This window comes from Sus scrofa, chromosome 15, assembly GCF_000003025.6.
Source record: "Sus scrofa isolate TJ Tabasco breed Duroc chromosome 15, Sscrofa11.1, whole genome shotgun sequence".
NCBI classification, from domain to species: Eukaryota; Metazoa; Chordata; class Mammalia; order Artiodactyla; family Suidae; genus Sus; species Sus scrofa.
In genome coordinates this window covers 111,256,194-111,279,606 of record NC_010457.5, presented here as the reverse complement: position 1 = coordinate 111,279,606, position 23,413 = coordinate 111,256,194, and the positions used below count along the sequence as shown (strand labels likewise).

General features: G+C 43.9%; 3 protein-coding genes across 4 annotated transcripts; all 3 read left to right on the top strand.

Moving 5' to 3' along the window:
- Nucleotides 2,116–4,386, top strand: LOC100623645 (gamma-crystallin A). Its single transcript, XM_021074737.1, is given in 2 exon segments — nt 2,116–2,426; nt 4,098–4,386. Coding segments are annotated over 2 exon segments (600 nt in total).
- On the top strand, nt 10,709–12,536 carry LOC100156107 (gamma-crystallin B). Of its 2 annotated transcripts, XM_021075463.1 has the most exons (4): nt 10,709–10,717; nt 10,813–11,059; nt 11,769–11,778; nt 12,266–12,536. In XM_021075463.1, the coding sequence occupies exons 1-4, from the start codon at nt 10,709–10,711 to the stop codon at nt 12,522–12,524; spliced, it is 525 nt and encodes a 174-aa protein (XP_020931122.1). In that variant the 3' UTR covers nt 12,525–12,536. The 2 variants fall into 2 exon arrangements, with proteins under 2 accessions (XP_020931122.1, XP_001928677.1); XM_001928642.5 differs by lacking the exon at nt 11,769–11,778 and having other exon boundaries at nt 10,813–11,055; nt 12,249–12,536.
- On the top strand, nt 21,316–22,900 carry LOC110257071 (gamma-crystallin C-like). Its single transcript, XM_021075636.1, is given in 4 exon segments — nt 21,316–21,338; nt 21,449–21,691; nt 22,611–22,728; nt 22,731–22,900. Coding segments are annotated over 4 exon segments (522 nt in total). The 5' UTR covers nt 21,316–21,329; the 3' UTR covers nt 22,883–22,900.

The window sequence follows — 23,413 nt, the reverse complement described above, 5'->3', positions numbered from 1 at the left end:
TTTTTAGTTTTCTTAGGAACCTCCATACTGTTTCCCTAGTGGTTGTACCAATTTACATTCCCACCAACAATGTAGTAGGGTTCCCTTTTTTCCATACCTCTCCAGCATTTGCTATTTGTAGACTTATTAATGAGGGCCATTTTGACGGATGTGAGGTGGTAGTTTTGATCTGCATTTCTCTAATAGTTAGTGATGCTGAGCATTTTTTTTCATGTGCCTATTGGCCATCCACCTCTTCTTTGGAGCAATGTCTATTTAGGTCTGCTGCCCATTTTTAGATTGGGTTGTTTTTTGTGGTTGAGTTGTATGAGTTGTTTGTATGTTTTAGAGATTAATCCCTTGCTGGTGCATTATTTGCAAATATTTTCTTCCATGCTATAGGTTGTCTTTCATTTTGTTTATGGTTTCCTTTGCTGTGCAAAAGCTTTTAAGTTTGATTAGGTCCCATTGGTTTATTTTTATTTTTATTTCTATTGTCTTATGAGACTGACCTATCAAAACATTTGTATGATATATGTCAGAGAATTTTTGCATGGTGTGAGTGTGTATTCTAATTTTGTTGATTTACATGCAGCTGTCCAATTTTCCCAGCAGCACTTGCTGAAGAGACTGTCTTTTTCCAACTTTATATTCTTGCCTCCTTTGCCAAAGATTAATTGACTGTAGGTGTCTGGGCCCTTTATTCTGTTCCATTGATCCATATATCTGTTTTTGTACCAATACCACACTGTTTTGATTACTGTAGCTTTGCAGTTTTGTCTGAAGTCTGGGAGAGTTATGACTCCTGCCTTGTTTTTTTCCCTCAGATTGCTGTGGCAATTCTGGGTCTCTTATGGATCCCTATAAATTTTTGGATTATTTGTTCTAGTTCTGTGAAAAATGTCATGGGTAATTTGATAGGGATCACATTAAATTTGTAGATTGCTTTGGGTAGTATGGCCATTTTAACAATATTAATTTTTTCAATCATGATGCTGGTTTTGAAAACAAAAAGCAAGCTTAGAGGATGGGTTTGTGGGGAGAGGGAATGGGAGGATCCTATGTATTTTCCTGCTCTTAGAGCATCTCATAGAGTCTTAGGAGATCTCTTTTTAGCCCAAGGAGAAGTGTTTGCTGTCAAGACAAAATGTGGTTAATTTCAAAATGAGTTGCTTTTCACCAGCAACTCAAAGTTCTATGTGTGTATATATATAGATACACAAATTGAAAATTCAATACACAAATTGAATTTATTTTTTATGTCACAAAAGTAATATGTATTTAAATAATAGGAAATTAAAGATGAAAACATAAAACTAACACCTATATCTTGGAGTTCCTTGGAAGTCACAGATGCTACTCAGATCCAGTGCTGCTGTGGCTGTGGTGTAGGCCAGCAGCTGCAGCTCTGATTCAACTCCTGCCTGGGAACTTCCCTATGTCACAGATGTGGCCCTAAAAAAGAAGAGGAAGAAGAAAAAAAAAAAACCCTATCTCTTGCCATTTGTTGGTAACCATGATTGATATTTTGGCTTATATATATACACTGTTATATATATGTATATATTTTTTTCTTACCTAAACATACACAAAATATTTTTACCAAAACCATATAATACTGATGAGATAATTTAGGAAATGTAATTGTCTTTCAGTTAGAGGATTTTTTGTTGTTGTTGCTTTAGCACTTCAAGTTCTTTTGGAACTCATAGGATTGTCACGAATCACCCCAGAGAGAACCACTGACTTCATCTTAGCAGTTTCCATAGGCAAACTTTACAAAACACTGGGCGCATAATGTATTTCTAGAGAGCTGCATAGGCTGAGACGTGCATCCTTTATCTCCAAGGTCATAATGGCTCTGCGACTTCAATTCCTTTCACTGGAACAAGTGAGAAGAACCCGAAAAGGCCAGAGAGAATGAGACCCCCTGCCCCATGATCCAAAATGAAAAAAAGAGAGAAGAACATAAAAATCCCCTCGCACACTACCCCAAGGTCCCCTTTGTGCTGTCCTTGCCAACACAGCAGCTGTCCTGTTATATATACCAGCTGCCACATTTGTCCCATCACACTGGACGCTGATCATCTGCTGTCAACAATCGTGGGAAAGGTGAGCCAACTGAGGGGCCCTACCATGCCTGTGGAATGTCTATTGTGCATGTGGGGTGGGGTCTACCATCCAGCTGACTTCCTGTTTTCCACCTGCAGATCACCTTCTACGAGGACCTATGAGTGCAGCAGCGACTGCCCCAACCTGCAGCCCTACTACCTCAGCTGCTGCAACTCCATCCATGTGGACAGCAGCTGCTGGATGCTCCATGAGCACCCCAACTACCAGGGCCACCAGTACTTCCTGAGGCGTGGTGACTACCCCGACTACCAGCAGTGGATGGGCGTCAATGACTCCATCCGCTGCTGCTGCCCAATTCCTTATACGAGTCTTACGTCAACCTGACTGCCGTGAAAGCCTCGCTAATCCATGGCCAGAAGTTCTTGCTTACAGAAGTCAGTTTGTCTCAGCTCAGGACTAGTGCTCACAGCAAAATTGCCATGTCTGACTCTCAAGCATTTAAAAAAAAATCAATTGTCTGTACTATATTATCATATGGAACATTTAAACTCATTTCAGTAAAGCAGTTAAAAAAAAATCAGACAGATTGTGTTAGGTGCAATAAATCACAACATAGCTCCTAAAATTGAATTTGTTAGTATCTAGCTGATTCCTAATTTATAAATAAAAATGTCCTTGTTCAGTAAAGAAAAATCATTATTTTTTCAGTGATGAAGACACTAGCAGGGAGTGGCTTCCGTCGTGGCTCAGCGGTTAACAAACCCAACTAGGATCCAAGAGGATGCTGGTTCCATCCCTGGCCTCACTAAGTGGGTCAAGGATGGGGCATTGCCGTGAGCTGTGGTGTAGGTCTGCAGCTACAGCTCCAATTTGACCCCTCGCCTGGGAACTTCCATATGCCGCAGGTGCAGCCCTAAAAAGAAAAACAAACAAACAAACAAAAAACCCACTAACAGACTACAGGAGACCAACATAGGTACAATGCATTCTGACACTATTGGCAATTGTTTTCAATACATTCCCTGTGATATTCGGATCTAGAAACTGGAATAATATGCTTCAGCTTGTAAGTTGTTCCTTGTATTCCAGCAGTTGTTTTCAACTAATTTCTTACTAGGGTCAGAGACAGATCATTAACTAGGGCTTCACGGGCCATGGTCCCCACCAAAGTGCTGCTTCACGTCCTTTAAGCACGTGGAGCTTATGTTTCTACATCCTAATGACACCAAATTATGTGGGGTGGCAAGTAGATTCAAGATGTGAAACCAAAACTGGGCTGGAGAAATTTGCAGATTCCCAATGAGGTACAAACAACATAGGAATTTCTTTGAGACGAGAAACCCAAGCGGTACAAGGAACCTGGCAAAATGTCAAGCATGTGGACTCAGAGTAAATACGAATTGCTGTAAACGACGAACACAAAAGTGACTTAAAACCCATGTCCGACTCTTAAAAAAACCCCAGCTTAACAGGATTCAGTTATATGCAGTCATAATGGAAAAGGGAGTTAAAATCCTCTCTGCAGACTCACTAAATACGGTTGTGAGTAGATGGCTTTTTACAAAGGGATCTTGTTTATTGACTTTATTTCGATGCTTGTTTCTTTTTTTTTTTTTTTTTATCTTTTCTATGGCTGCATCCACAGCACATGGAGGTTCCCAGGCTAGGGGTCTAATTGGAGCTGTAGCTGCCAGCCTACACCACAGCTCACAGCAACACCAGATCCTTAACCCACTGAGCAAGGCCAGAGATCGAACCCGAAACCTCATGGTTCCTAGTCGGATTTGTTAACCACTGAGCCACAACGGGAACTCCCGATGCTTGTTTCTTCCACAAGATAGACCCCTGGTCAGGTAAATGTTACTTTAATATCCTCCCTAATTTCTCAGACCAACAATGTAGAAGAGGATACAGACATGACGGGATGGTCTGAAAACTCTGTTTCATGAAGCTGCAGGCTGCGTCAGTCGTGGTTATTGATACCAAAGATGCCCACAGCTTAGTTTTGCCTTTGGTTTCTTGTCCCAACAGACCAGCTCTCACAGGATAAGGCTGTATTACGAGTGAGAGGACTAGGGAGGCCTGGTATCCGAGCTCACAGAGGACTGTTCCTGCGTCCACAACCACTTCTGGCTCAATGAGGTCCACTCCTTCCACGTGCTGAAGGGCTGGCGGGTCCTCTACAAGATGCCCAACTACCTGGGGCGGCGGTACCTGCTGCGGCCAGGGGGCTACAGGCGCTACCACGACTGGAGAGCCCTGGATGCCCGAGTGGGCCCTCGATTTGTACTAGGCTGTGTTTTTCTTGTTCAGATCCACATAGAAATGCACTAAATATACAATTTCTGTTCCCAGCACTTAGTGACTCTTGTTCATCTTAAATAATCACTGAATTTTAATAAATGGTGACCCTTGGCAACTCACCTGACCCTGAAGTCAAGTGTGTGGAAGGTCTGCTTCCTTCCTGCTGATCAGGCAGCTGTATATGAAGTCCCCACTCAGGTCATAAAACGCTGACTCAGCTTCTACAACCCACAATCTGAGGGAGAGAGGGAAGCAACATAATGAGAAACTACTAAACCCATATCAAGGAGAAAATATAGAGCCACTCGTGGCTGGGACACCAAAGATAAGGGATTGCTGAGAGATCAGGGCAGCTGAAGACTCAGATAAGATTAGCCAAGAAACACGGAGTGAAGAGAGGGGGTTTTAAGCAGACTCTCAAAGTCAAGAAAGTTGGGTCACCTTGATGAGGTCATCTGGTACGAGAAGTGTTAAATTAAGAGTTAAAGGTTCATGGGAGTTCCTGCTGTGGTGCAGTGGGTTAAGAATCTGACTGCAGTGGCTCAGGTGGCTGCCGAAGCTCGGGTTCAATGGCCAGCACAATGGGTTAGGGGATACAGCCTTGCTGTGGCATAGGTCACAGCTGCAGCTTTAGGATTTAGTTCCTGGCCCAGGAACTTCCATATGCTTCGAGTGCAGTTATAAAATTAAAAAAAAAAAAAAAAAAAGTTAAAGGGCCTGAGTTTTTAGCTTCTGTTATTTACTAGTCTAGTGACCAACTCAGACTAGTTTTTAAGGGACTCTCCTGCTTTTAACTCTTACTAGCTTATCTCTCTGAGCAAGTCACTTCTTATTCTCTCTGTGCCTAAACTGCCTTATTGAAAACTACAGGTGATAATAAATTCCTGCCTCACTAGTTTCCAGGATAATTATGATAAAAAGATGGGGAAAGATTGTGAGCACACTTTGTAATCTTTAAATGATTGTACACATGTAAGTGTAAGAAATTAATGTATGCTCAGTGTTCCCCCAAATTCAACAGTGCAAAGTAGTCATTTTTATTTTGGACCCTATCATGAACTTTTATCAAGATTCAATTGTCAAAGACTCAATTATGTAGAATGAAGTAGAGCTATTTGTTATCCTGCATACTCTCTTGGACTTCTTTCCACTAGAGTCAAGCTGTTCTCCCAGAAGGCTAATTCTTTCTACAAATTTACAAGAAGCAAAAATAGTCCTTGGTCCCAGTTAACTTCTTCATAGAAGTTGATACTGCTGATTTAAAAATTCATACAGATACCATATGATATCACTTATAACTGGAATCTAATATCCAGCACAAATGAACATCTCCTCAGAAAAGAAAATCATGGACTTGGAGAAGAGACTTGTGGTTGCCTGATGGGAGGGGGAGGGAGTGGGAGGGATCGGGAGCTTGGGCTTATCAGTCACAACCTAGAATAGATTTACAAGGAGATCCCGCTGAATAGCATTGAGAACTATGTCTAGATACTCATGTTGCAACAGAAGAAATGGTGGGGGAAAAACTGTAATTGTAATGTATACATGTAAGGATAACCTGACCCCCTTGCTGTACAGTGGGAAAATAAAAAAAAAAAAAATAAATAAATAAAAACATATGAAAGTCAAAAAAATAAAAAATAAAAATAAAAATTCATACAGGGAGTCTCCATTGTGGGTCAGCAGTAATGAACCCAGCTAGTATCCATGAGGACGCAGGTTTGATCCCTGCCCTCGCTCAGTGGGTTAAGGTTCCAGCACTGCCATGAGCTGTGGTGAAGGTCGAAGATGTGGCTTGGATCCAGCATTGCTGTGGCTGTGGCATAGGCTGGCAGCTGAAGCTCTGCGTCACAACGGGAACTCCACATTACCTTTCTTATATTATCTTCCACCATGTTTTATTCCAAAACTAGTTATAGTTCCCCATGCTCTACAGTGGGACCTCATTGTTTATTCTAAATGTAATAGTTTGCATCTACTCAGCCCCAAATCCCAGTCCCTTCATTCCCTCCTCTCCTACCCCCCACAACCACAAGTCTGTTCTGTATGTCTGTGAGTCTACAGAAACACATTTATTTTTAATTGATTACCAAGGGATGCTATTAATATTATCAACTTTAGCATTTTTTATTGCAAGCATTGATTTATTAACCTCTTTTTTTTTTTGTTCTGTATTTGTTTTGAGTTTTCCCCCTGGTTTTATTGAAATATACTTGACATACAGCACTGCACAAGTTTAAGGTGTGAAACATAATGATTTGACTTGCATAGACCATAAAATGATGACAATGGGGTTGGTGGACGTCCATTATCTCTTACAACATAAAAGAAACAGAAAAAATATATTTTCCTTGTGATGAAAACTCAGCATTTACTCTCTCTTTTTTTTTCTTTTGTCTTTTTTTTTTTTCTTTGCTTTTTTAGGGCACGGCATATGGAGGTTCCCAGGCCAGGGGTCGAATTGGAGCTGTAGCCACCAGTCTACGCCAGAGCCACAGCAACTCGGGATCCAAGCCGTGTCTTCGACCTACACCACAGCTCATGACAACGCCAGATCCTTAACCCACTGAGCAAGGCCAGGGATCGAACCTGCAACCTCATTGTTCCTAGTGAGATTCGTTAACCACTGAGCCACGACGGGAACTCCCAGGATTTACCTTCTTAATTACATGCATAGACAACTTACTGCAATGTTAATTATCTTTGTCAGGTTATACATTATATCCCCAGGACTTGTTTATTTTATACTGGAAGTTTGTACCTTTTGACTGCCTCCACCTACCCTGACCTCCTATCTCTGGCAACCCCAAATATGATCTCTTTTTTTATGAGTTTTGTTTGTTTGTTTTTGAAGTATTATTAACCTATAGCACTATGTTAGTTCCCGCACAGAAAACAGTGATTCAATATTTAAAAATGATCACCAGGATAAGTTTAGCTGTAATCTGTCGCCATAAAAGATATTAGATATTGGAGTTCCCATCATGGCACAGTGGTTAACGAATCCGACTAGGAACCATGAGGTTGCGCGTTTGATCCCTGGCCTCGCTCAGTGGGTTAAGGATCCAGCGTTGCCATGAGCTGTGGTGTGGGTCACAGACACAGTTCGGATCCTGCGTTGCTGTGGCCGTGGTGTAGGCCAGTGGCCGCAGCTCCAATTAGACCCCTAGCCTGGGAACCTCCACATGCCTTGGGAGTGGCCCTAGAAAAGGCAAAAAGACAAAAAAAAAAAAAAAAAAAAAAGATATTAGATATTGACTATATTCCCCACACTGTTCGTTTCATACCCAAGACTCATTTATTTTGTAACTGAAAGTTTGTACCTCCTAGTCTCCCTCATCTATTTCTCTGGCTCTGGCCTTTTAGTTTTGGGGAGGTTTTTTTTTTTATTATTATTGACTCAATTTCATTACTGGTGGTTGGTCTGTTCATATTTTTTATTTCTTCCTGATTCAGCCTTGGGCTTCTTTAGCATTTATTAAAATATAAATATATAATTTTATATTTACCCCTGCCATGATTTTATAATTTACCATGTGTCTTCTCAAGTCCACTGTCTCATCACTTTTGTTATCCTTCTCTTTTACAAATGAGAAAACTGAGGCTTGGGGAGGATAAGCAACTACACAATTATAAGAGCAGTAATAGAAACTGCAGGCCTGTGGATGGATGGATGGATATAGCCATTGCCCCATGAATGTGTTCTTCAGAAATGGGGCCTATTCAATAATTTCACGGTGCTTGTGAGTATCACGGGGGGAAAAAGAGCTTTAGAGGAAGCAGTGTGAAAGAAAGGCATGGGCTAGGTGAGGTAGGTGCTCACCGGTAATGTCCTTTGCAAGCACTTGCTCTTCCACCAGCCAATGATGCAGGCCCCAGAAGCACCACTCACCCCCCTTCCTGACCCAGGCCAGGTCCCTGATGCTCTCACATTAGAAGCTGACTATACAACTGAAAGGCTTCATGTGCAGGCCTCTGACTCAACCTTTCCCAGGACTTTGAAATCAGCAGATAAGGTTAATGTTCTCACCAATCTCCTGAACCAGTACGGTCAACCCTCTGTCTCTGCGAGTTCTGCATCCATGAATTCAACCAATTACAGATCAAAAATATTTTTTTAAAAATCCGGAAAGTTTCAAAACACAATGAATTTGCCTCACACTGGCAACTATTCCCATATCATTTGAAAGGTATTTACTATTGTCTTCAGAGAATTTACATTGTACTAGGTATTATAAATAACCTAGAGATGATTTAAAGCACATGGGAAGGAGTTCCTGTTGTGGCTCAGGGGTAACGAACCCAACTATTATCCAGAGGACACAGGCTCAATCCCTGGCCTTGTTCAGTGGGTTAAGAATCCAGCATTGCTGTGGCTGGGGTGTAGGCTGGCAGCTGCAGCTCCAATTCGACCCCTAGCCTGGAAACCTCCATATGCCTCGGGTAGGGCCCTAAAAATAAATAAAGTATATGGTTGGCTGTGCATAGGTTATGTGCAAATGCTACACCATTTTAAATATGGGGCTCGAGCAACTGCAGATTTTGGTATTCATGGAGGTTCTGGAACCAATCCTCCATGAATAACGAGGGACAGCTGTGTTTTATTTCTAGGTGTTTTATTTGATCCCTAAAATGTCTTAATAGAATGGTCTGCCTCAAGGCTCTGTTAATGCTGCCACCAGTTTTGCATGAGATCGGGATGAATTCTACAATGTCACAGGAGCTAGGCTATGAAGTAGACTGGAGTCGGCCTATATCCATCTATACTCTTTGTCATTCTGCGGAGGGTCATGCCAGGGCCTGGGTATCTGCTGGATTCTGTGTTGGTTCTATTCCAATTGAGAGACCCCTACCTATGGTGGGTTTCCCTTTTTATAGGAAGAGCCTTGGGTAGTAAACGTATTACATGTTAACAAAAACAACACACTTTATGAATAATAACTGTATTTTCCAAAGCAAAAGCAATGAATGAAAAGACTGGTATTGCTTTACATTCTAACAAATCTCTTGAATAATGTTAAGCCTTTGGAAAAACTCCATTATACACTTGTGAAAGAATAAGAGTAAACAAAGCAAACAATATCTTGGTATTATTATGAAAACTGTTTTGACCTTGAAAGCATCTCAGGGACTTTGGGGTCCCCATACCACACTGTGACATCCTTACTATCGAGATGCCCTGTTGTTTGGCCTGAATGCTGTCCTGCATCTCAAAAGTCTGAGGAGGTAGTGGTTGTGGTACCTTGAGAGTTTCTACCTTATTCCTTACACTAACTCACATGCCCTTTTCAAATGAGCAGGAGATATCACGGTGAAGCCAAAAGACAGATCTTAGGACGTTTTGTTTTTCTTCTGTGGCTGCACCTGTGGCATATGGACATTCCCCGGCCAGGGATTGAATCCAAGCCTCAGCTGTGACCTACCCTGCACTGGATCCTTAACCTACGGTGCAGGGCCAGGGACAGATCCCATGCCTCCACAGCAAACAGAGCTGCTGCAATCAGATTCTTAACCCACAGCTCCACAGCGGGAACTCCTGATCTTAGGATATGTGAAGGAGGACAGGGACCCCACAGAGCCAGCAAGTCTCTGGGCCAACTGTCAGCAGAAGGAAGGATATAAGCTCCCAGGGAGATAGGAGACAGGGAGGAAGGTTATAACTAACTGCTTTGCTTCAGGTCAAAACCAAGTATTGAGGGCCTGCTGTGTGCCCACCCCCTGCCCTAGGGCTCAGGGGCAGGAAGGAACAAGAGATAATTCCCAGTCTCAGGGAGCCCACAAATGTACAGTCAAGTATTAACTTTTCTCAGGATAGGCCCCAAAACAACAACACCCATGATCTTGAATTTGATCTAAGCTTTATGCTTTTCAAAGCACTTTCACAGACGGCTTCACTTGACTCCCTCTTCCTTGAGATTTTTTATTATTTAAATTCTGGTTTTCACGAACTTTTGTTTTTATTTTTGTTTTAAAACGAGTCCCTGAGCAGAACACATTGCTTCATTTAATTACCTTAAAGGAGTCAATTAAAGCAGAGCAGGCTATAAAATAAAAGCATGGGGATAGAATTTCGCTCGATCTTCTAAAGAGTCTTTTCATTTTGGTGGCAATAACAGCTTTAGTGAATGAGAACAACCCGAACCTACCAGAGAGAATGAGAGTAAACATTCAGCTAACCCCAATGACCAGGGGGCGGGGGAACGGAGAGCTGGCAAATCCCCTTACTCACCGAAATGGGCCCCTTTTGTGTGATTTCCTGCGGAGGCAGCAATCAGGGCTGCTATATATACAGCGGCACTCCCCCTAGTCCCACACAGCACCCGGAGAACACCTCCTGCGCCCTCTCTCCAAAATGGGAAAGGTAAGTGCCTGCGATCCGCGGCTCCACCTTTGCGCTGTCGCGGCATCTTCAGCGCGGGCAAATCGCCCCATGCTCCCACATCTTCTGTTTTGCAGATCACCTTCTACGAGGACCGGAGCTTCCAGGGCCGCTGCTACGAGTGCAGCAGCGACTGCCCCAACCTGCAGCCCTACTTCAGCCGCTGCAACTCCATCCGCGTGGACAGCGGCTGCTGGATGCTCTATGAGCGCCCCAACTACCAGGGCCACCAGTACTTCCTGCGGCGCGGCGACTACCCCGACTACCAGCAGTGGATGGGCGTCAATGACTCCATCCGCTCCTGCCGCCTTATCCCGCATGTGAGTGTGGGTCTGTTTTTGTCTTTTGGCAAACAAAGCCATTAAAAAATAGCACTCTTCAACCAAATCGTTCCAACGAGAGAGCAGAAAGACGTGAGCCCAGGGCGTGCAGTTCATTCCAGAAGCGTGTCTCAGAAAACAGCCTGTGATGGCTCCCCCCTGCCCTCCTGCACCCTGTACATGTTCCCAGTTTTATGTTTTAAATGAAATCAAAAATCGAAACATCAGAAACTCATTAGGAAAAAGCAGGACATAGAAGAGACTGAAATGATCATTTGTTCAAGATAGAATTGCTTAAAAATGGTCCATTTCAAGTGGCCTCAACTCAGGAATCTAATATATCAAAATATATCAGTACCACCATGTCTGCTTACTTGACAAAAGGCTTGTGCTTGCTTTGGCTTGCTGGTCTCTTGGATTATCCTCTAGAGAAGACAGGTCCCCTGGTTTCTATTCCAATTTTATGGTCACTACCTATTCGTGCTCTTAGGGGTAGAAATTAGAGGAAAGACCACATCCAAAACTAAAGGTAGAGGTTGGGTATTTCCTGGAGAGCAATGGTAGAGTTCTTAGAAGAATGGGTGGGCGTGTGTGGCGGGTGGAGGGCTGGGGGTGGGTATGGAATATAGTATCATCCAAACAGAGCCTCAGGAAGGTGGTGCCTGCTGCTGAGGGGACAAAGTGGGGCGTAGGGGCAAGAAAGGAAGCTTAAGCATCACATAGGTTGAAATCTGAACTGAAAATGAGGCTCGTGCCATCTTATTCTTTCCAGGAGCTTAATAAGCCTATATTCCATCATGTATGGGAAAACCAAAAATTAGTCTTATAGAAAATAGGTAAAGGTTGATTCCTTTTTATAAGGATAATATATCAAATGAGGCTTTACTTCCCATGCCTCTCATTTTTCTCCTTTGAGAAGGACTTTAATAACAAACTCTCAAATGATCAATCTTATTTTAGACAAAGTTTCCTTCCCAAGGACAGAGTCTGTTCCAGGCTTAGTCCATACATTGCTTGATTCACAGGCAGGTGATGGGGGGCTAGGAAAGCTCCTTAACTCTGCAACGTGATTGTGCTGGAAGCAAGCTGGGACTAAGAGAATGTCTGGGCAGGTGGGACCAGGGAGGTGCAGGGGCCAGACGTTTCATTTCTACTGGTACTCATTTACTTTCCTTTTCTGTCTGCCACCCCAGCATCCCGGCACTTATAGAATGAGGATCTACGAGAGAGACGACTTCAGGGGACAGATGTCAGAGATCACAGATGATTGTCTCTCTCTTCAGGACCGCTTCCACCTCAATGAAATCCACTCCCTCAATGTGCTGGAGGGCTCCTGGGTCCTCTACGAGATGCCCAGCTACAGGGGAAGGCAGTACCTGCTGAGGCCTGGGGAGTACAGGAGATATCTTGACTGGGGGGCCATGAATGCCAAAGTTGGTTCTTTAAGACGAGTGATGGATTTTTACTGAAGTATTTACATTCTCCATTTTTCTCCTTTAGGAGCTAATAAAAGATTTAGTTTGTGTTTCTGGCACTAAAAGAGTCCTGCCTTTCTTTTCATCTCTTCGGCCTCCATAAGCAATAATGGCACTTGGCCAAACATGATGACACATGTTTTCAAGACAGCAAAAAACATCTAATAAGGGGAATTAAGTAGAGGATGTTATTGCCAGCCTTCTTGTAAAGACTAGATCATGTAGGCTCAAAGTTCAGCTTGACTGGGTTCAAGCCATTTGTGGTTAGTCTCACAACGGTATATCTGGTTATGATGACAGGAAAGTACTTATTAAAACACCTCAAGAGTTCCCATTGTGGCTCAGCAGGTTAAGAACCTGCCAGAGTATCCCTGAGGATGCAGATTCGATCCCTGGCCTTGCTTAGTAGGTTAAGGATCCAGTGCTGCTGTGGCTGTGGCATAGGCTCCAGCTGTAGCTCCAATTCAACCCCTAGTCCGGGAACTTCCATATGCTGCAGGTACAGCCATAAAAAGAAAATAAGACATAAATTAGAAAAAAAAACACACCTCAAATTATCCCCTCTAGGTGATCTTCCCTATGAGCCGAAGTCTTAAGTGATAAGGAAAGTCATTCTCAGCATCTAGACTCTTACTTTAGCTCCACAAACAAATCGGCAAAACGGTCGCTCTCACCTACTGCATCCATTACCCTTCTAACAGCCTCCATCCCCTTTCTCCCAATTCCATCCCCAATACCTGCAAACAGACATCCAAACAGAATTCATCTTCTCTTTGCTGCATGTGCTTTGTAGAATAATTGCAGGATTTTTACGAAAACCACATGCACATAGGAAAAATGCAGCCTCCTATCATTTTAATAGAAAGTAAAGTACTACAACCATTGATGGGAAATAATAATACTAAATCAAAAATAAGACACTGACATTTCCTGGAGAAGTCTGATTGATTTGTTTCCTTTATTTTAAAAAATGGATTAAAGTCAGTAACAATAAAAAAAAAACTACAACATACTAAATGAAAGAAATAAAAAACAGGTGAATGAGGCAATTGAGCCTGAAGAAAAACAAGAGTGAGAGAGTGAGAGGAGAGAGAGGGAGCCAGCGGTGAAGTCTGAGCCCAAACTGGGTGTTATAAGGCACTTCGTTGGCTGAAGATAGAGCCAGATTTGGACACAGACAGCAAAACAAGTTCAGTTCCATGACTGACAGAGTCTGTAAGACAAATAAATCCATCATTCAAGACTAGCCAAACCATTCCCAGTACTGAAACATAAAGGAAAATTTTCTTGTGGGTCCTAGGAAGGAAGATACTGAGTAAACAATGTCCTTGATAACATCCTGCAGTCATTAGATTCAGTTCTTAGGGCTGTTTCTTAAAAAGCTCCTCAATGAGGGAGTTCCCATCGTGGCGCAACGGAAACGAATCCGACTAGCATCCATGAGGATGCAGGTTCGATCCCTGGCCTCGCTCAGTGGGCTGGGATCCGGTGTTGCCATGAACTATGGTTACAGGTGGCAGATGCAGATGCAGCTGGGATCCCCCATCGCTGCGGCTCCTATTTGACTGACCCCTAGCCTGGGAACCTCCATGTGCCGCGGGTGCGGCCCTAAAAACCAAAAGAAAAAGAGAAAGAAAGAAAGAAAAGAAAAGAAAAAGAAAACCCTGATTGCGTTCGGAGTTCCCGTCGTGGCGCAGTGGTTAACGAATCCGACTAGGAACCATGAGGTTGCGGGTTCGGTCCCTGCCCTTGCTCAGTGGGTTAAGGATCCAGCATTGCCGTGAGCTGTGGTGTAGGTTGCAGACGCGGCTCAGATCCCGCGTTGCTGTGGCTCTGGCGTAGGCCGGTGGCTACAGCTCCGATTCAACCCCTAGCCTGGGAATCTCCATATGCCGCGGGAGTGGCCCAAGAAATAGCAACAACAAAAAGACAAAAAAAAAAAAAAAAAAAAAAAAAGCTCCTCAATAAGGAGTTCCTGTCGAACAGTTAACGAATCTGACTAAGAACCATGAGGTTGCGGGTTCGATCCCTGGCCTTGCTCAGTGGGTTAAGGATCCAGCATTGCCGTGAGCTGTGGTGTAGGTTGCAGACACGGCTTGGATCCCGAGTTGCTGTGGCTGTGGCTAGGCCAGCGGCTACAGCTCCGATTCGACCTCTAGCCTGGGAACCTCCATATGCTGCGGGAGCGGCCCAAGAAAAGGCAAAAAGACAAAAAAAAAGAAAAAAAATTCCTCAACGAAGCTGATGGCTTCAGGTCAAAATTCATTTGAAATACCCCATTCTTGGAGATTCTAGTAAGTGGCCCAAATCCCATCTCACAGCAGGTGGAAGACTTTGTGTACCCACTTCTCCCGATGTGTCTTGTATTCTGGAGAGAAAATGAGTTGTTTATGCTTTTCCCAGTCACTCTCCACTCCCAACTCCTGCCTCATCATTGGATGGATCATCTGATCTCCCACATGTGCCCGCTCCCTCCCCTCCCCCTACACGGACCCAAATGGGACGCATAGTGCCTTTTCCTTTAACTCCTGCATCACCTCTCCCATAAAGCATTTCTGTGTGCAGCCAGGTTTATTACAGACATTGTTGGGGGAGAGATGCATGTTTAGATCATCAAAGCACAATAATATCAAGTTTCATATGAGACGGCCCAGCCCTGGTCAGTCTGTAAGCTCCAACCTGCCGCTGGATGGCCTGGTCTTCCTTCCCTTCCTTGCTCCTCTCTTTGTTCTTAGCTGTATTCACATAGTTGTTCATTTCTGTAGAGTCTTCTTCCATCCCACACACTCAAGGTCTCCACATCCAAACCCTAGGGTAAGAGGCATGAACCAGGACAGTTGCAGGCAAACTGGGGCATATGGGCGGGCTATTTATAAAGGTTCCTCCCCTGCACAACTGTCAGATTCTTGTATTATTTGGTATTTATTGTTCTGAAATTCCAGTTTTTTAACCTTTAAACTCCCAACACTACAGTTGGCTTCTTAGAGACGGTAGCCAGTGTCCTCTGTTTGCCAATAATAGCACAGCAAACATGAATTAGAAAGCCAAAAGCTTCTCAGAGTGCCGTTTTACATTATTTGCCCGTAGCCATAAAATCACAGACTTCAGACATGGCAATTGTCCTGAAACACCTGAACCAAAAGCTTGCATAAAATTAGAGATCCTGGATTTATCAATTGAGTTTACAAGTTGCTTCTCTCCCTGGGGCTCAGCCAAAGAGAATCTTTTTTTTTTTTTTTGTCTTTTTGCCATTTCTTGGGCCGCTCCCGAGGCATATGGAGGTTCCCAGGCTAGGGGTCGAATCGGAGCTGTAGCCGCCAGCCTACACCAGAGCTACAGCAACTCGGGATCCAAGCCGTGTCTGCAACCTACACCACAGCCCACGGCAACGCCAGATCCTTTAACCCACTGAGCAAGGCCAGGGATCGAACCCGCAACCTCATGGTTCCTACTCAGATTCGTTAACCACTGCGCCACGACGGGAACTCCAGCCAAAGAGAATCTTATCTACCCTCCAACCCCAGCATAAAAAAAAGGTCAACCATGGGGAGTGGCCAGAGGAAGAGATTATGCCCAAACTAACTCCTTTTTTTTTTTTTTTTTTTTTTTTTTTGCTTTTTAGGGCCTCATCTATGATATGGAAATTCCCAGGCTGGGGGTCCAATTAGAGCTGCAGCTGCCAGCCTACACCACAGCAACAGCAATGCTGGATCTTTAACCCACTGAGCGAGGCCAGAGATCGAACCTGCATCCTCATGGATGCTAGTCGGTTTCATATCCATTGAGCCACAGTGGGAACTCCCAAACTAACGCCTAATCTACCCTCTTTCCTTCTCTCTGTCTTCTCTCTCAGCACTGGGACCTTGGAGAGGTGAAAGCAGAGAAAGGATATCTACAAGATTCCACTAACATCTTCCCCATTAAGATGAAGCAACAATTCAAGACAACCCAGGCAGCAGCCTACATACCCTACACACACTGGCATTTCCTGTATTTCCTAGTTTGTAGTGAATCCAGATATTAAATGTTTTTCTTTCTTTTTTCCCTCTTTTCTTCCTTTGAATCTACAGTGTCTTCTGGCCTGATTAACTTTATACAAGCTCCAAGCAAAGAAACTGAAGTAGCAGCTATTCCATAAAAGAGTATCAAGGACCAATTTCATTGAGCTACACGCTCAAAACATCCCCCTCGTATGGGTTCCCTCTCCAGTTTTCCTGCCCTGCTGCCATATAGGATTAGGTCCCAATGTTGGTAGGTGTCTTCTTCCCTCCCCTCCAGACTTTCAGAGTTCAAATTGTCTTCTTTGTGGGTCTGTTAAAGCAACACCGGCAATCACAACCACCTATTGCTTAAGCAAGAAGAAATGTATTATTTTTTTTAAGCCACACCTGCGGCATATGGAAGTTCCCAGCACAGGGACTGAATTCAAGCCGTAGCTACGGGAATATTGGATCCTTATCCCACTGTGCCACAGTGGGAACTCTCTCTCTTTCTGTGTGTGTGTGTGTGTGTGTGTGTGTGTGTAAATAAAAGTTTTTTGGGGGGGCCACAACTGTGGCATATGGAAGTTCCCAGGCTAGGGGTCGAATCAGAGCTGCAGCCACTAGCCTATGCCACAGCCACAGCAATGCCAGATCCAAGCTGTGTCTGTGACCTATACCACAGCTCATGGCATTGCAGGATCCTTAACCCACCAAGCGGGGCCAGGGATCAAACCCGCATCCTCGTGGATACTTTTTTAACATCAAAGTCTATTTGTCCCAAGAGGAATAGCCATAGGAGTTAAGCGGAGGTAGGCCAATAATTGCTTCGTATCTTCTTGTCAGCTATTCAATGGTCATCAAGATGAGCTGAGAAAGAGACCCAGAGGCTGGTACTATGCTGGTGGTCCTTGGCCTTTACCCAAGCTACTTGTTGGGAGAGTTTGTTCTACATGGCTGCCAACCAGATGACTTCTTCTCATTCAGCCAAGCACACATATGATACAAATGCTGCATTAAGTCCTAGGAAGCAAGCAGGTGGGTGGTTAAGTCAGCAACTGGTGACTGGACCTCGGACACTAGCAAAATCCTGGAATCGGTCACTGCTGTTGTAACACGAATTTGGCATCTCGGGAGACATAAAAACTAGACAGAATTAGGAAGGAGTGGAGGACTTAGGGGACAACACAACGTTTCTGTTTTCTGGGTTCTGCCTGCTCATCTTGCCTGTTATAAAGGCTCATTAAATAGATCAAATGTGGGGTGTTTGTGTCATCCTACACATTGAGATGCAAATGCTGAACTTTGATGTGAGTGTGTAGGCCTGTTGTGCCGAGCATTTGAAATAGGTCCCGTGGACTATTACAATGATGCATTTCAGATGAGGCAACAAGATTCATAGCCCCCAGACATTCATGGAGTAACCTTTACATGCCAGTTCAGTTTGCCAGTTAGTGAGAATACAAAAGTAAGGCTGGATGGGGCGGGGGCGGGGAGGTGCGGAGGGTGGGAATGGAGATAAACTAGGAGTTACATATATTACTACATAAAAGAGGTAAACACACCTATACTTCAATAAAATTTAAACTTAAGAAACTAGGTACACAACAAGGCCCTACTGCAGAGCACAGGGAACTATACTCAATATTTTGTAATAACCTAGAATGGAAAAGAATCTGAAAAGAATATATACATGTGTGGGTGTGGGTGTGTGTATAACTGAGTCACTTTACTGTACACTTGAAACTAATACATCATTTAAATTAACTACACTTCAACAGAAAGAAAAAGAAGAGAGATTGGAGTTCCTGTCACGGCTCAGCAAATCTGACTAGCATCCATGGGGATTCAGGTTTGATCCCTGGCCTCATTTAGAGGGTTAAGGATCTGGCGTTGCCATGAGCTGTGGCGTAGGTTGCAGACATGGCTCAGATCCTGTGTTGCTGTGGCTGTGGCGTAGGCCGGCAGCTGTAGCTCTGATTCGACCCTCTAGCCTGGGAACCTCCACATGCCACAGATGCAGTCCTAAAAAGACAAAAAAGAAAAAGTAGAGATGGAGTAGTCCTTGCCCTCATGGGACTCTCTTCATGTATTTCAAAGAATAGATGTCTAAATAAAATGGTAGATAAGTGATAACTACCATTACACTGGTATGAACAAGATGCTTGGAGAACCAAGTAGACAGTGGGACCACACATAGACTGAGTGGCTTAAACAACAAACATTTATTCCTCCTAGTTCTGCAGGCTGGAAGTGCAAGATCAGGGTGCCAGCAGATCCAGTGGTGGTGAGAACCCACTTCCTGGTCTGCAGACAGGCTCCTGCCTGTTCCTCTCCTGCCAGAGAGAGAAAAAAAGCTGTTTCAGGGCTCTTCCCATGACCCCATCAGGAGGCCCCACCCTCATGACCTAGTTCCCACCCAAAAGCCCCATCTCTAGATAGCATCATGGTAAAGATTGGGCTTCCAACATGTGCATTTGGGGGGAAATAAACATTCGGTCAGTCAGCGGTAGTGTGACTCTGTGTGTTTTGCTCCTGATCATCCTGGCATCACCCTGGGAGAAATGTCAAGACTATGCCATTCTGAGGCAAGGCTAAGGTTCAGTAATACTCACCTTCTGACCCCTTTATCTTTTTTCCTGTTTTTACCAGCACAGTCACTTACGTGCTGTTACCTCTGCTTTGAGCCACTCATCATATACATGTGAGACTTTTCAGAACAAAGCAGAGAGCATTTCTGCCTACAGGTAGAAGAAGAATATTAGAATATATCATTGCTAATAAAACATTAACTGGGGATAGCTAAAACATGTTTTCCATATCAAAAAAATGAGGAATTGTAATAACCTATAATGGAGAGGAATCTGAAAAAGGATATGTATATACACATATATCACCGAATCACTTTTCTGTACCCTCAAAACTAACATAACATTGTAAATCAACTATACATTTTTTTAAAAAGGGAGCGGGAAGGAAAAAATTAGAGTTTTTCAAAGTTTGTTCCAAGAACAATCTGGTGCTGATTCAAAATGCAGATTCCTAGAGTCTTTTCCAGATCTAATGATGCAGAATCTCAGAAGACGTCAGGGCCTGGTAATTACTTTTTAAAATAAGCACAGGTGGTTCTTATGCACTCTAGAGTTTGAAAATCACTAGGTGATTTCTAATGTTCCTTACAAATTCTTTTAACCATTTTTTTTTCAAACCACAAAATGGCTCTGTAGTGGAGACATTTTTCAGGCACCTTTGAGAAGAGGGAATATCTTTGAGAGAGAGCAATAGGCTGAAGTCATCCTTAGTAACATCTCACTGTGACTGCCATCAAACACCCCTTCAGTGTTCATTTGTGCCCAGGTGTGTGCTAAAAACATGAAGCACATAATCCCATTTATTCATGTCAGTGTCCTTTAGCCAAAGACCACCAGAAACACCCGATGTGAAGCAAGCAGGATTGTTAACCGGTTACAGTGAGGGGATCACACACCATGCGGAGGCATGGATTGGCTCATAAGAGGCTGTTAGAAAGAACTATGATGGGATTTGTACTTTGGTTGGCTGACTTGAGGGCGTGTCCAAAAAGGCAGGCAAGTTCCCTGTGGATTGGGTGTTGTCAGACTGCAGGGGTAATTTTATGATTGGGTATCTTGATAAATCTACTCCTGGGGAAGGGAGCAAAGAGCTAGGATAAAGCTGCCCTTGAAAAGAAGTAGCCATGAGAGAGGAGGCGTCTGGTATTTTGTGGGTGGCACGTTGGCTTTGTTTTTTGCCTGTGCTTAGACAGAATCATGAAGTGGCCTTCTCATGTTTCATTTCATCATGGTCTTAGGGTAACCTGGCCTGAAGTTAGTGTTTTGTGAGATTGTTTATGTCTAATGGGGAAATATGGCCTAGCTCTGAGGGTCAGGCCAGCTTCCAAATATTAGAGACTGCCCTTCTTTCCTTCCTCCCTCCCTCTCTCTCTCTTTCTCATGCAATATACTATGCCCCATGAGAGAAGTACTATGAAATAACCCATGCTCTGAAAGTCCACGTGCCTTGCCAAGTTCACACGGCTACTGAGTGGACATTCTGAATCCACCACTTGACTGCCTTACCCCAGCAAAGGGAAAGCAATTTATAAAGCAATATATCTCTAAGTCTTGAACCCAAGGGCCCTAAAAACCTTTCTTTTCTGTTCTTTTTTCCTATCACGAGTTGGCTACCAGGAGGTGATTTTCAGTTACATAAAGTGCACTTACCAAAGAGGAACTGATTAGTTATGTCTTAAAAGACTTGGGTCAACACAGTTAAAACTAGCAAAGATCAGAATGCAGGTTTGTGTTCTGCACTGGATTGACAAATCCTGTAAAGAAAGAGGTTTTAAGAGCTTGGTGGTCTCTGTCGTTCAGGAAAATTAGTGCCTCAGGTATTCTGCTTCACCCACAGGTTCTCTGGAATTCTGAGCCTCTTCCACAAAGGCATAGATTTTTCCCAGAAAATACACAGGGCATAATTGAATCATATGTATAGAGAGGTGAGTTTCAGGTCAAAGGTTCAGACAGATGTGCTGATAAATTTACAAAACACCATGAATCCAAATAAAAGCAACTCTAGGGACTCATCGAGAACCCGTACAGGACAGCGTTAGAACATACTAGAGAATGACAGGCATTTCCACTGAATGCAGCGTGTAAAGGGATCCATAAAATCCCCTTACTCACCCCCAGGGGCCCCTTTTGTGTTGTTCTTGCCAACGCAGCAGCCGTTCTGCTATATAGACCCGCCGCGCTGCCGGGGCCCCATCCCATTGAACTCGCGTCACCCGTGTCATCCAGCCATGGGGAAGGTAAGCGGAACACGAGTGAAATGGAGAAGAAGAAGAAGAAGAAAAGGCCTTAATACAAGATCTATTATGGGGAGCAAATGATTTAATTTTGAATTATTCCTCCTTTGCAGATCACCTTCTACGAGGACCGGAGCTTCCAGGGCCGCTGCTACGAGTGCAGCAGCGACTGTCCCAACCTGCAGCCCTACTTCAGCCGCTGCAACTCCATCCGCGTGGACAGCGGCTGCTGGATGCTCTATGAGCGCCCCAACTACCAGGGCCACCAGTACTTCCTGCGGCGCGGCGACTACCCCGACTACCAGCAGTGGATGGGCGTCAATGATTCCATCCGCTCCTGCCGCCTCATCCCCCAAGTGAGTCCGGCTTGATTCCAATCTTGCCCCCTGAGCGCCTATGATGGGTGTTAGGGTGAGGGAGGTTTTCCTTTCAAAACACCGAAGGGTTAAATGGGCTTTAGGTAGCTGCCAAAGCCCAGGTAGATACAGCCATGAAAACAGCAGAGAATATGAGGAAGAATTCACTTAGGGAGTCAGTTTTGTTTTTAGTTTTTGCTGCCATTGGGTTCATCAAAACTTGTCTGTAACAAATGTAACGTCATAGTGGGATATAAAACAAAACTTGCAAGTGGGAAGCTGGTTGGGCATACAAGGCAACAATACTTCTAACCAATTAATTTCGAACTATAGTAAAGGAATTGATAGTGAACAAATTAGTTTCCACTGCAGACTAGTAAACACGGAAAGCGCCATGGTTAGTATAGGCTATTCAAAAGTATTGGCCAATTGTGGAAAAGGTAATCTTTATCAATTTGGAAAATCAGTTAAATTCTCATTTCAGATTATTTAAACAAATTTTCCAATGAAGGATGTGATTTTTAAAAAATTCTATTTTAGTGGTAAATGTGTGTGTGTGTGTATAAATTTGGGAGGTTATATGCATATTAAAATATAGGCAAAATGCATTTTCTTCCCAAACAATAGCTTTGAGTTATTACCTAGGAATCAAAAAATTAGGGAATTAAGAGTTAGGAATCAATATACTTGCATTTTTGATGGATTCTAACCCAGACCTTGAAAATTCCATCTCCTACAGAAGAAATCAAAAATAAGCATGCAAATATTTGTTAAATGCTAGTAGAACACAGATTCCTACATAGCATTCACAGCTATTTCAGAGTCTTAGTTTTGACGTTGACCATCTCATGCCCCAACCTGCCAAGTTCATCTCTTGCTTGGTTGCTTTGTCTGTTCCTTCTCCCTGTGGACCGAGCAGACAAGCTCCCACAGGCTGCGGCTGTATGAGCGAGAGGATCACAAAGGCCTCATGATGGAGCTGAGCGAGGACTGCTCCTGCATCCAGGACCGCTTCCACCTGAGCGAGGTCCGCTCCCTCACGTGCTGGAGGGCTGCTGGGTCCTCTACGAGATGCCCAACTACTGTGGCCGGCAGTACCTGCTGCGGCCCCAAGAATACAGGCGCTACCAGGACTGGGGGGCCGTGGATGCGAAGGCAGGCTCTTTGCGGAGGGTGGTGGATTTATACTAAAATAGGTTCACAGCTACCATTTTCTCCTTTGGGAACTAATAAAGTATTTAGTCTGTATCATTGGCAATCGCTGGCTTCTGTTTTTCTTTCATCGTGTGCCCATTCATTCACCTGTGATGCTTGCGGTTAAAGGTTGAGTGGATAAAAGGGGGAGGGATCTGTCCTAGATGGACTTCAAAGTAGAATGAGTTTTGAAAAAGCCTCCAAAGTAGGGGCGGAGAAAAGAGAGAGCTTGTTTGAGAAAGAAAGGCAGATGCGGTAGAGAAATGGGAGAGGGTGAATGGGGAGGAAGGAGGCTTTCAGCTGAGGACCATGAGAAAACATTCCAGCAGTTTCCTTCTGACCCAAGGAGTGTTCGTTGGCCACAGAGGGTCACAGATGAGTGGTGAAGGGCAGACCATTCGCAAAAAGCCAGATCAGACTGTAGAAGGAACTGTAGCTTTGTTTACTTTCAAGCACAGTTTTGAATAACTGATGCCAGGGCTGCCATCAGCCATTGCCATATTTTTGGACTCAGCTGAAGAGTTTTCT

Bases quoted from the DNA above. Each gene is read 5' to 3' on its own strand.
- LOC100156107 (XM_001928642.5), top strand. The intron at 11,056-12,248 runs GTGAGTGTGGGT...CTGCCACCCCAG, and splicing joins CCTGCCGCCTTATCCCGCAT to CATCCCGGCACTTATAGAAT.